Source organism: Protomyctophum parallelum (assembly GCF_964188405.1).
Source record: "Protomyctophum parallelum genome assembly, chromosome: 19".
NCBI classification, from domain to species: domain Eukaryota; kingdom Metazoa; phylum Chordata; class Actinopteri; order Myctophiformes; family Myctophidae; genus Protomyctophum; species Protomyctophum parallelum.
In genome coordinates, this window is record NC_139717.1 from 15,185,441 (window position 1) to 15,199,958 (window position 14,518).

At 43.0% G+C, this 14,518-nt stretch overlaps 1 protein-coding gene across 1 annotated transcript in view; it reads right to left on the reverse strand.

Annotated features, from left to right (window-relative positions):
- The window catches only part of mettl24 (methyltransferase like 24), a 49,705-nt gene that overhangs the window by 25,904 nt on the left and 9,283 nt on the right, over window positions 1-14,518 (reverse strand). The window contains exon 2 of the mRNA XM_083790309.1: window positions 1,848-1,946. Coding sequence (XP_083646435.1) covers window positions 1,848-1,946 — 99 coding nt within the window. The remainder of the gene's footprint in view (window positions 1-1,847; window positions 1,947-14,518) is intronic.

A 14,518-nucleotide genomic window follows, 5' to 3' on the forward strand; every position in this document is an offset into this window, starting at 1 on the left:
CACGCACACACATGCATGCACACACACACATGCACATGCATGCATGCATGCAGCCATGCACACATGAACACCCACATAAAAAGCACACAATCACTTTCTCCCCTTCTCTTTTACTTTCTCTTATTTTCTGCCACATTCACCCCCTCCCTAACTTCTCCATCTGTCCCCTCCCCTCTTTGATTTTCGCCTCACACATGAACAAACGCACGCTTGTTGTAACTAATTCATTTTGAGCTGCGTTATGAAAGATACAGAACCAATAGCCATATGGGGAGGAGGTGGTATTCTGCCAAGAGTGAGTAAGGGCATTGCCAAGTTGCCGTTTACTGCCAACCTGAGTTTAGTGCAATAAGGACGTGAAACTAAAACTGCCTCTGTGTGTCGTTGCGTAACCTTGACAACAGAAACGAGGTTTGCAGAAATCCGGGCCTTTCCCCGGCTACTTCATCTTTCTACCGAGGCACTAAATATTTTCATCGATTTTACTCTGGCCTAAACAAACAAACAAACAAAGCATAACATCTCATTGATTAATCTTTAAGTATGAACAGAGGGTCTTGGAACTCCATCTCTATGGTAATCAATACAGTAATAAATCATAAATGATGTGCGTGCCATGAACACTGCAGGCAGGACAGAAACATTGGTGGGGAGAGCTGCATGTGAAGAGGTGTTCCCAGTGTGGCTTATGATCCTGGGCTGATAGCTACAGCTACATTTTTTATATAATTACTGAAGTATAGCCTACAGTTACATCTCCCTGCACAACAGTGCATATTACGTAATGGGGTATTTCACTTTAATACACTTCTGGGGTGATTTTGAACGTCTACAGCTATAGTTTTTACATTTCCTGATTCAATATTTGGATATTTATTTATTTTTATTCATTAGATCAGACGCCCCAACACCTAGATAGGAGAATGTCGACAACGAATGCAGACACACAAGACAAACAAGCAGTCTGATTCGGTCCTGTGTCTCAACAAGGAATATGTGAGTGCACTAATAGTCTAATTCTAACTGTTCGAGCCACCACAAACCCCTATTGTATCTTTATTGATGGTTGGTTAAAGCAGCAAATTCAATTTCAAAGGCTCTATTTGATTCCCCCCCCCCTCCCCCTAATTGTAAATTCAGCTTGTAATATAGCACCGTAGAGAAGATGTAATCAGAAACAACATAAAAAGGAAAGTGGCACATTAAGGGCTGCAGAGCACGTGGTCTGAGAGTTGAGTGAGTGTTGTTGGGATGCAGTTTTATGACTCGGGGCAAATGGCAAGCCTGTAGGTTCTATAGCTTCTGGCAGCAAAACATACAATATGAAAAGGAAAGGCGCAAATTCTCCTCTCCTATATGATCCTCTCATTTTGTAATGGACACTCACACCAGTGAAGTTGCTCTACTACCCCATGGCTGATGGCATATAAGACATGAACCATTTATCTGTTTTTTACCAGCTGCTGTGTAAGTACAGCTGGTCAATGTTCTCTCTGCGGTGATTTAACGCCCAACTGTAGTTGAGATCTATATTTCTCATTGGCTGTACTGACAAGTGACAACCTATCGTCCTGATTGGCTGCCTCGTTTCTAGGCAACCACACACTTTTTGCCTCTAGCCGACCTCCAGCTGCAGCCATGGGATATAAGGCAGCATTTGGTATTTAATTGATGTCATCAATTCTTGATCCACATTAAGGGACACTTAATGTGGTTATAATGCTATAGTTCCTGCTTACCCTTGGACCTACATTCTATATGTGGTTAGCCAGCTTGCTTATTAGAAGTTGCTCTGGATAATGGCGTCGGCTAAATGCGTGTAAGTGTAAGAACGGTGACTCACTCACCTGTGGTGTGGTGATGTAGGTGAGGAATCTTCTAGCTTCATCCTCCAGAGAAGGGCTGTCACTGGCCCATGGCTCCAAGTCTATGTGCCACCGAGGAGACTACAGAGAAACACACATGCAAATACCCAATAAACACATCATAAAATCCTCAGATATTAATCTAACACTGTGAGTGATCCTCACGGGTTACATTTGTCTCTCTGAGTTACATATGGCTTTCAGGTTTAGGATAGTTTAGAATTTGACACTTAAATTGTTCTTTTCTACCCCCTGCGGCCGAAGGGACAATAGCCAAGTCTTATCTTGCGCCTACACCTGTAGCACCTTGCTCTATTTCAACGCTGTGTTTCATCTCCTGTGTGTGTGAGTGACAGGTGTAAGTGTGTTCCGTGTCCATGTAAGTGATCCTCATATCTGAAATCTAGGTCATGTGCAACCATACAGTACGTCCCAGGCTGCAGTTTGTCTTATTCATGGTTCTGACAGGCCTGTGTGTGTCTATCCTCAACTGATCTGCATCAGACCGTCTTATTCATGGTTGACAGGCCTGTGTGTGTCTATCCTCAACTGATCTGCATCAGACCGTGGCAATAATAAGTTGCATGACTTTACTAGTAGTAGACAACGTTTTGTTCTTTTGTTTGTTAAGCATTCAGTTAGATATTGCCAACTTGGCACCTATACTGTATTTACACACGTCAAAATGTTGTCACCATTGTCATTGTCATTATAATACAATGAAATACTCTCCCCAGGTCGGCAGAGGGAGAGTATCGCCCAAGGTTACAGCAATTGGCACCGCGTGAAAAATGGGTTACACATTTGTGGGATAAAAATTTAATAAATATATAAATACATGATAAATACTTATATAAATACATACAAATGTTCTCTCTCTCACACACACACACACACACACACACACACACACACACACTCTCTCTGACCTATTTACTAACTTACTTACTTGGATGCCATTTCCTTCACTAAGAAGTGTAAACTAGCCGAACTAACGCTCAGCGGCCCAGTCGGCACACTACAGTACATCTGCAGAGCCTCCTGAAGTGCCGCTAGCTGTGTCACATTCCTACTAGAACCTGGCAGCCATTCTTCACGGCCTCGTTCATTTCTACAGGAATGTGTCTGTTTATGATTAGAGCAGAGGCACGAGAGAGGACGAAAAAAGGGACGGAAACGACGAAACAGACATAGATAGATTGATAGACAATACCTCGACAGAGATAGAGCTGGGATGTGTGATATATGGTAGAAAAGGTCCTCATTTCTCACGATAACCACTACGGTCAAAATGTTCATTAACGGCATGCCTCAGCAGTCTGATTTAATGTGTTGCCTGCATGGAGTCTGACAGTGTCATCCTTGCCAATGTGCTTATTATTGTATTTCAGTTTATTTTCTCCGTTTCCCATGGTTACAGATGGATGGTTCTTTGGCTCGGCTAACGTCATCACGTTTGGGTGTGTCCACTGCTCTGAGCACAGCTGACAAACAACGTTTAAAGCATTGTTTCCCAAACCTTTTGGCTTAAAACCCCAAGACAGAAATTAGACGTTTTCCCGGGACCCAAAATAGCGAATATAGCAGATCTACAAACCCACAACGCATCGCGGACTTATTTAAACATCTGCTTTCTATTTCATGGAACTTTGTCTTTTTCTTCATGAAATTACTGGACAAAAATTATTTGAATTTGTTTTGAATTCATTAAGTTTTGGTTGGGTTGAAATAATAATAATTAAAAACAAAATGTGGGAAACCAAAAAAATAAAGGGACCCACACATGGGTCCCGACCCAGTGTTTGGGAACCACTGGTGTAACTATGAGGTGATGTGGTTCTTTCTTCCTCTATCTCGCTATCCGTCGCACTTCTCAGTCTCTCTCTCGCTCCTTTGCTCGTCGTGGCCCCTGTTTCCAGCTTTGTCAACACAGGCACAACATAATGGGCTTCCCACGCCCGGCTTTCATTTCCGACCTATACCTTGTTGCCTCCATGAAAGAGTAAACAACAGGGCAAACTGGCCTTGATCCATCCAGCTTTTTTCAAAGCCATCACGGTGTTAAAGGGCGAGAGGGAATGAGGCATTCTCTGTCAGCGAGGTGCTTTTTTCCCTTTCTTTTTGACATTTCTGCCTGCATTTCATTTGCAAATTGCAGGAGACCTCCATGTTGCTTATAAGTCACCACTTTGACATTTTCATCTGTCTTTATAACGTGGCAGCGTGACATGTTTGCCGAGTGCGCTCTCTCTCTCTCTCTCTCTCTCTCTCTCTCTCTCTCTCTCTGATGCTTTCACATGTGCACATTCACAGAACCATGCATAGACCATTTTTCCACACACGTGCACACGTACTATATACGTACTATATAATGTGCGCTCACGTGCGCACATTCAACCCTGTATAGTATACCTTCAGGACCGCATGTGTTAGATCCAGAACCATATATAACAGGATTAACAGCCATTATTTTACCTTTTTTTTTAGTTTTTGATTCATGAACATTTTTGCTTTTTGGGGAATGTTTCTTTTTTTAAATATATATATTTTTAAATATAGGCCTAATTAAAAACAAAATGTAGGAAACCAAAAATATAGGGACCCATAAAAATCGACCCGCGACCCACAAAATGGGTCCCGACCTTAGAGTATATATATTTATAGAGAAGGCACCCAGAGGAAATCTTGAGGCGAAATGGACATAGTGGCCGAATGAAGGTATTGCAGCCTGGCCCCAAACACATGAACGCGCTGTCCGTTGACTATCATTGTACACGTTCACGACGGACGACGCTCGTGCGCGTTCAACGGCAGCGCGTTCATGTGTTTGGGGCCACTCACCATTGCAATCCGTCCCAGAATGCACTCTGTTCCTACCAGGAAGGAGGAGTGAATCCGCCTCATGCGCTTTTGAGCAACTCAATGCAAGTGGATGGGAGGAGAACTCGGGTGTCTTCTCTATAGATATATATACTCTATGGTCCCGACCCAGTGTTTCGGAACCAGTGGGCTAGGACTCTCCGAAATCAGGATTGGCATCGGAACCAAACATCTGGCAACCGTGTGTTGTATGTCCGATTGGCAGTGATGCTTGACATTGGCCATGCAGCCGAGCTGCATGGCTGTGGATCATAGCTGTGGATCAGCTGTGTAACTACTGCCTAATGGCTGTGCAGTTGGTGGCTCCCTCCACATTGTGTGGAATTGTGCCCTTATTCGCTGTGGGTCAAAATATTTGAAGGCCTGTCATTGCTTTGACTCTCCCTCCTCGTCTCTCTGTGTTCATACGTTTGCCAACATAGAATCCCTCTCTTGCCCTCTATTTCATTCATTCTCTCTCTCTCTCTCTCTCTCTCTCTCTCTCTCTCTCTCTCTCTCTCTCTCTCTCTCTCTCTCGCTCACCTGGCTCAATGTGTCTCTATTTTTCACTCCACTCCAGTCTCTCAGCTTGCAGTGATTGCAATAATGATATGCGAGCACCTTGGCGGATATGGACCTCAATTAGTTTTTCTGATTAATTTAACACCACCCACACCACACCTGACCACACCACACCACACCACACACCACCCCCCCCCCCCCCCACCCACACACACACACACACACACACACACACACACACCATCACTGCCTCTCGTTCGATCACTGTCCACTCTGTGGGCTGTATTTTGCGTGTCTTAAGTACCAGGTCTTATTACCTAACTTGGGTGAACTAAAGACCTGGAGGCGTGATCAATGCTCTTTGGCCACTCAGAATAGCCAAATGGCATTGATCACGCCTCCAGGTCTTTAGTTTACTCAAGTTAGGTAATAAGACCTGGTACTTAAGACACGCAAAATATAGTCCTGTATGTCAGTTCTCCCCCTCTCTATGCTGAACTCTGCATGTGCACAGAGATGTGACCTTCTTTATTCCGTTCCCTTACAAACCTTGTGTTTCAGCTTGCGCTGAAACGCCACATGAAATCTAGTTTCAGACGTGACTTTTACAGATAGCATCTGTAAAATATGTCAGTAAAGTATGGGGGAGACCGTCTTTGCCCTTCTTTGTCCTTTGTTCCAGGTTGACTAATGACTGCAGGTGCGGTGGTCTCAAAAACAAAGGAAAGCTGGCAGGAAAAGACTCGGTCCTCGCCGCTTAAATAATAAAGGAAGACTCCTTTCACTGAGACCTAAGAAAATAGATTTGTTTTTGATGCTTCGATAAAGTGCACCTCTGCTCAAGGTGAGTTTAACACTAGAAAGCTTAAACTGAGCTGATTTGAAGCCCAACTTGTTTGTCTGTGATCCACCCATATAGCATATAGACTGTTATTTATGCAGAGAGCGAGTCTCTGACGTGTCTGATCTATGGGATAAATATTACATTCATCCCATAGATAGATCAAACGTGTCTGTTTGTCTGACTGCTGTTTACAATAAATGAAACATCCACCTACGCCATGTTACATCTCCCAGGAGGCTATAGTCGTTAATGGTATGCTTTCGGCCAGTGGTGTGAAGTAACTAAGTGCATTTACTCAAGTACTGTAAGTACAAATTTGAGGTATTTGTACTTTAATTGAGTATTTCCAATTTCCAATACTTTTAGCTCTATCATCTTAGAGGCAAATATTGTACTTTTACTCCACTACATTTATTTGAAAACTTTAGTTACTAAGTTACTCTGATTATTATTAGGCCTATATGAAAAAAACATTATCCACTTCAGCCTTATATACATTTCGGCCATTTGAAAATAGCAATTTGCATCGCTTTGTTAGCTAGAAAATTATTTTTTTATACATTTGAAAACTTGACATGGGACATTCTGCAAAGTGAATACTTTCTACTTTTGGCACTTAAAGTACATGCCAATACTTTTACTCATGTCATTTTTGAATTCCGGACTTTTAGTATAGTATAGTTCTACATTGCGGCATAGATACTTTTACTTATACATAAAACAATCGAGTACTTTTTCCACCACTGCTTTCTGGTGCTCCTGACCTGTATCTCTTCTATCTTCCATCTCTTCTCTGCCCCTCCCTTAGGCTCACCTGTCAGGCCTCATCAGACATCTAGCCCCCGGTGCAGGTTGAGACAGGAATGCCTTTCACAGGCTATAGATATCTGGAACAATGGACTGGCTTGGGGTTGGTCGGTGGAGCGTTTTGCCCGTGTGAGGGAGGTGAGGTGAGGTGGAATTTAGAGCACTATAGGGTTCCCAAACACTGGTGGGAACCATCACGGGACCCATTTGTGGGTCGCAGACACATGACTTTTATGGGTCCCTTTATTGTTTTTGTTTCCTACCTTTTGTCTTTAATTATTATTGTTTTAAAGGTTTTATGACATTAATTTTCATTAATTTTTCTTTTTTCTTTTAGGTTTTATGACCTCAATTACACCCAAAAAACCTGAACTTTGAACATTCAGTGGATTTTCTGTGGTCTGAAGATTTCTTTGGGGTTTCGAAGCCTTTTGAGCTACAATGAAAACAGGCAACACAGTGAAAACAGTGACATCTGCTGGCAAATCCCATTGACATATATGGGATTTGCAGGGTCTTACATCACTTACTGCCGGCAAATCAGAGCACCTGTTTGAGCCAGAAAACCCCAGATCACAGAAAGTCTACTGAATGTTAAAAGCTCATGTTTTTTGGGTGCAATTGAGATTAGAAAACCTAAAAAAATAAGAACAATTCCAAAACCTTTTTTTTAATGTCACAATCCCTTTAAGACATTTTCAAATAACACTCCCAAAAAAGTCAAATTTGTCATGAATTCAAAACAAATTCAATGATTGATGAACAGAAATCTAAGAAATAATCTAAGAAATTCCATTAAAATTAGAGAACAAATGTTAGTAATGAAAATAGCCGATCTACAAGCTCACAACCTGGTGCAAAGTGACGCATTGTGAGCTTGTAAATCTGCTATTTTCACTAATTTGGGTCCTGGGGAGACATCACATTTCACTTTGGGGTCACGGACTAGTTTGCGAACCACTGGTTTAGAACTTTAGAGGGTCCAACTCGATCGCGAGCACCCCCCCACACACACACACACACACACACACACACACACGTGATGGAAAATATATGGCAGCCCAGGGGTGGTGTGCTCTGGCGGGGTTGTGGGGGTCCCTGGCTGCAGCAGCAGGAACCTCTTGGAGAACAGTGTGGGCCTGGCGGAGTTTGTAGAATTCCAGGAAGCACAAAAGGTATTCCAAAGTCCACAGGCCTGCAGCGTTCTGCATGGTGTAATTAAGTTTCTCTGTCAAGAAGAACGTATTTAATGAAAAATGGACAAGACCTTTATCGTCACTACTGGTTTTTAGTCAAACTCAGGAAGCATGCAGGCCCTTGAGGAGTTTTGTCATACACACACAGACGGTGATGGTGAGATTAGTGTTAGGCCTTGTTGTGATCAGCCATGCAGTAACATGTCATCAACACCTCTGTCTGGAGCAGTGAAGGTTAGTGCTTTTAATAAAACACACAATAAAGCACATGGTGCATCCCTGCTGTGAGCATATAGGCCTACAAGTATGATAAAACACACAATAAAGCACATGGTGCATCCCTGCTGTGAGCGTATAGGCCTACAGTATGAACGGATGGAAGGATGAACAGAAGGAAAGACTGCTTGGTGCATTGGTCAGTGGTCCGTTATTTATGGAGACCAGTAGCAATTGAGACGAATCACTAAGTTCATAATTTATTCTGACCCTTGTCCATAATTTATAAATTACTGCAAATTATTATGGACTTAGACTTAGATGGTCTCAACTCCTCTCAACTGCTCATTATTATTGAATGATTAGCTGTTGTCGGCGCGCAACTCACTATGGTGCAACTGAGTATATAAATCTGGCTTTAGTTTGGTGGGTTGATTTAGTGATGTGCAATAATTATTGCATTCTCGCTGTCTTATGTAATTTGACCTTCAAACACTTCTTTAAACAAACCTTCGAATGAAATCCTTTGGTCATTATATGAGAGGGATTAGTCCAGGCTGGGGGTGACATGTGCCAGCCCATTGTTATGAAGTATCATTGGTCTGGTGATGGCGTGCAGAGTATTGGCAGATTGTTGGGGTCGCATGAATAAGACAAACAATAAAGGTCCATAGACTTGGCTGCCACATGACGTCATGTCTGAAAGCCAGACGTTGAAGAGGATAGCGCCCCTCAAACATCGCTGATTATCGGGACGTCGAAATAATGACTCGTCCGTCGCACTAATGGGCAGCCCCTGGGCAGGCGATCTCTGTCGATGCAGTATATGGACTTATGCAGGTTGATCAGGGCGCTTGTTCAGCGGGGTGCGGAACTGAGACGGTGTTCCTTCACGTGTGCTACATTCTCCCTGAGAAGCTTGCGGTGACGGCATCATGTGTATCAGTCGGAGGAAACATGCTTGTGTCCTTAAACAAGAATTGATGACATCAATTAATTACCAGCTTCTGCCTTATATCCCATGGCTGAGAGGTCGGCTAGAGGCAAAAAGTGTGTGGTTGCCTAGAGACGAGCACAGCCAATGAGAGACATAGGTCTCAACTAGAACTGCACTCTGGCGAGTGCATACTTGCTTGTTGCACACTAGTAGGCCATAAATGGCCTACTAGTGCGCAAGCAGAGCGCGCAAGTACTTTTGACCGCTACAAACTATCAAATCTCAGTAATACCCGATACGGCAGTGGTGCCAGATTACATATATATATACATAGGAGCATTACCTTTAATCCTCCCAACACTAAAACATATAGTCATTACGTCACCATCGAAAACCAATTACACTCTGGCATTAGGTCCTTTAATCCACATATTTTTTACGTCATCATTGAGAGCTAGTTATACATATAATATGTATATGTAATTTGTAAGTTGATTAGCGGTATACTGTGGTTACTTTGCGCCATACGCACCGTCCCAGCCGTCCTGCCAATTTTGATGCGTATGCACTGTCCCAGCAAATTGTGCCTGATACGGCAATGGTGCCAGATTACATACATGTATACATAGGAGCATTACCTTTAATCCTCCCAACATATCGTCATTACGTCACCATCAAAAACGAATTGCACTCTGGCATTGCGTCCTTTAATCCACATATTTATTACGTCATCATTGAGAGCTAGTTATACATAATGTATATGTATATGTAATTTGTAAGTTGATTAGCGGTATACTGTGGTTACTTTGCGCCGTCCCACCTGTCCCGCCAATTTTGATGCGTATGCACCGTCCCAGCAAATTGTGCCTGATACGGCAGTGGTGCCAGATTACATACATCTGTATAACTAGCTCTCAATGATGACGTAATAAAGATGTGGATTAAAGGACCCAATGCCAGAGTGTAATTGGTTTTCGATGGTGACGTAATGACGATATGTTTTAGTGTTGGGAGGATTAAAGGTAATGATCCTATGTATACATGTATGTAATCTGGCACCACTGCCGTATCAGGCACAATTTGCTGGGACGGTGCATACGCATAAAAATTGGCGGGACGGCTGGGACGGTGCATACGAGTCCCGGGCGAAACTAGTACTTGCACGCTCTGCTTGCGCAAGTAACTACAGCAAGTGGGCGTGAAAGCACAGCAGAGAGAACATTGACCTGCTGTGCTTACACAGCAGCAGGTAAAAAACGAACCAGTCGGGTTCAGCAGTGACAGGCAGGAGACCACAGTACAAAGGGGAATTGGCTTAATGACTAAACTGGGACAAGTGTAACTTATGCTCTGTGGACTTACTGCATGACCCACATGAGTCAAGCCAAGACAAAGAAATTGAAAGGCAATGCAAAGTGTTTGATAAGTGAGCTCTGCCCTGTAGTCAGGCTGTGAGAGAGTCGAGAGCGGCCATGGCGAGCGTAAATATTCCCTGTGAGCAAACAGGAAATGTCTGGCTTAAACAAATAGACAGGCGAGGAGGGGCAGACTTTATAGTCAGATGGAGGAATGCACAATAAACATGCTGGGAATACAGTATAGTACAAGGCAAAACAAAGACGTAGGAGAGCTGTGCCCTACAAAGCCAAAGTGCAGTAACTATGGGGAAAGATGCTGGCTGATGTTGGGTTTAAATGTGTTTCAACTGGTCAGCAGAATGAGATATCGGCAAATAAGTGATATTACACTAATTGCAAATATGGTCTTGAGGTTTTTGGTAATTGTTTTACCCCAAAGATCATGAAGGCTAATTTGACCTTTGGGATACACAAATAAGTCGGTGTGTCCAAAAACTCACTGGTCTCCATCAGGGTAAGCTAATACACTTAAGGCGACAGTCGGAGAACTGCCAAGTCAGCCCTGTCTAATGGTCAAGTGCCAAGACTGCTGGTGTCAGACGTCGGGTCAGTTCAACTGAGTCCACACGCTGTTACAGAAAGCTCAGCACAGTGAGGTCAACATTACGCAGAGTGGTGGTGTTGTTTTTACACCACTTGGAGGCTCTTTTTGGGACATGTTCGACTTTTCTTTTGCTAAGCTTTTCGTCCAAAAAGGTTTGGGTATGAAATAAAATGGGCTAAATCTCCCTCTGTACTTAATTGTCTGGCTTTCAATTCTGTGAGAATATACAGTTCAGAGTAGGGAAGTAATGGATTAGCCTACATGTCACAGTTACATTATTCATAATTCAATTAATACATTTAACTGTAAGCAGTTACAATTATAAAGATTTTCTTTTTGCAATAAACTTACGGTTAATAATCAAATGTTGGTGTATGGTTTGCACTCTTGAAAGTAAAATGCACCGTAATAGAAAAACATTTCCATATTCTAGGCCTATCACGTTTCAAAATCGTAATCCAATAAAAGTTACATAATTTATTAAAATTTTAGTAGGGTATTCAGTAACGGATTAGGGCACATTTAAAAAAGAACCTTCCCAAACTCAGCTCAGCTCATCAGGTACGAGAAAACTGTATTGCTGCGTAGATTAATTCACAGATAAATCATTCACAACACGGTGTTGGCTACCTACATCACACCCCACACAGTGGAAGATGAAACTAACTGTATGAAATATAATGTACCAGCCTATATCAATCAATGCGCTGATTATGGAAATGTAAAGCCATTAACCTGGCTCGAAAACACCCGTCTGTCGACGTAGGCTACAGCAGTGAGCGTGGCATAGCACCCGAAAGCAATCCTTTACACATGCTGAATATTCCCCGTTAACTGCTTCACTTTACATGAGACCATTAATTCCAATCACGTTTCCTTTTTCCTTTTCCTCCCTCTCATGCACTATTGCCCATTTGAGAGGCTCATTATAGCGCATGATCACCGTTGTTTGAGTCGCTCCATCGCTCACGTTAATGTTTGCTATTACTATCCAATGCAACTGCAATCAGTTAAGCTTAAAAACCTTAACGTGAAGGCCTCTAACTCTAATAAATTGGAAACGTGCACGAGTGGAGCGCGATTAACTACTTGCACTTATAAGCATCTGCACATTCTGGGGGGAACATTAGCATAAAGTCAGAAATGTGTAGTGCGCATGTAGATCTGCTAAGAGAGATTTGGTGTAGACCAGTGGTTTTCAACCCTTTTCATATCAAGGTCCATAATTTATTCTGCATTTGAGCCAACGACCACCATTTGATGAGATTTAGCATCCCAAGACACCTAATTGAAGAATATTGTGTTATCGTTGGATATGATTTTGTCCATGCTGTATTGATGTTGGTACCATTGGAGAGATAACAGGCACACCATCAAAATAACAATTCTCTAATTGTGTAGACTTGTAAATTTGGTAATGCATGACATTTAACAATGTAACTCTTGAGAGCATAAAATGAAACCAAATGGACCCTTACGCTCTCTAGAGTTAAAGATCTAATTATAGGGTCCATTTGGTTACCAAGTCTCCATCATTTAGCTGTGGACCACCGGGAACCCCCTCACCGGACCACTGGTTGAAAACCACTGGTGTAGACAGAAAAATCACACCTGAAGTGAGGGACGCTCTGATCATACCAGAGTAATCTAGTAAGAGAGTGGTGGCACTTCTGCATTGTAACAATGGAATGCAGAAGTACTCATTCTATCTCAATGGGATAGTTCCAATGTTTGGAACTATAGCCCATAGGCACACGCTTTGCGGCGAGATCAAAGCATGTCGCCACTCTCTTACTATTCCACTCGGGATCATACATCATCATACAGTACATCATCAAATTCCGGCCAATCACAATTGGTGTCCTCACTTCTCAGTGGCCAATCACAATTGCCGTCCTCAATTTTCTGTCCTCACTTTTTATTGCTCAGCCAATTAAATCATCGCTATGGGGTGCTCAGTCAATCACATCATCACAGCTATGGGGTACACTCAAACACACAAAGCTGGGCATAGGATGGGCTAACGCCCCTCAAAAAGCGGTACAAGACCAGAGCAGGTGAAACCCTAGCGTACCAATTCTGGAGTGAACATCCAGCCAAAATAGCCTATAATTTATACAGTAGTGTAGAGGGAAAAGGGAGCAGCCCTAGTTGTAGTGCCCCATGGGGATTCTGGGTAACCTCGGTCAGCTGTGCAAGTACAGGGTTTAAGTGGTTAAGACGATGAGCAGGTTGTGTTTGCGAAACTCCCGCAGAGAGGTTAATATAAAAATGGCCTTTTGGATACAGAGAACAAACACCGGTTGGGGGGGGGGGCTGCTTTCACCACCATGCAGCAGACTTTCAAAGTACCCTCGAATACCTCAGAAGTACTGAAGAACTTAAGTAAATGTACTTCACCGCTGTATGGTACGGGATGTACAGTACAGGATCCTATACTGACCAGACAATCGCATCGACATAGTTTATGCAGAGCTACACGTCTTGTCTGACTATTCCAGCTGATAGCATGACTTCGGCAGTCAGTGTGTCAAATCCCATTTTAGAGCCAGCTGTATGGTATATATATATATATATATATATATATATATATATATAGAGAGAGAGAGAGAGAAGGCTCTAACTACAGAATTAAAAGGCAGGATTAAGCTGATCTTTTTAATAAAGTTAATAGTCTTAACACGGCTTCTATTCTATAGGTTTTAAAGGAAGACAGAGTGACGTTAGTCTGCAGGGCTAGAGGGGGGAACGGGGGGGAACGGGGGGGGGGGTGAGAGAGAATGAGAAACAGACAGGAAAAAGAACAGAAAGATGGAGGCACTGTGTGGGTAAAACAAATGACTGTGAGGAATAGAGGAGAGAGGAATGTTACTCCTTTAAAGGGCAATCTCACAAACCCACATCTGGGCCATATTTGCAGTAGCACAGACTGTGTGTGTGTGTGTGTGTGTGTGTGTGTGTGTGTGTGTGTGTGTGTGTGTGTGTGTGTGTGTGTGTGTGTGTGTGTGTGTGTGTGTGTGTGTGTGTGTGTGTGTGTGTGTGTGTGTGTGTGTGTGTGTGTGTGTGTGTGTGTGTGTGTGTGTGTGTGTGTGTGTGTGTGTGTGTGTGTGTGTGTGTGTGTGTGTGTGTGCGCACGCGCGCGCACACGCATGCCTGGAGTGAGTGCGTGCATGCATGAGTGTGTGCGTGTGTGTGTCTGCATGTGCGTATAGTAGTTGGTTGATCTGAGCAAGTAGCTGACCTGAGGCCCATGTTTGTCATATTCATTACGTTCCGAGCTTGCACACAGTCACACGCCTGCTTGCATGAC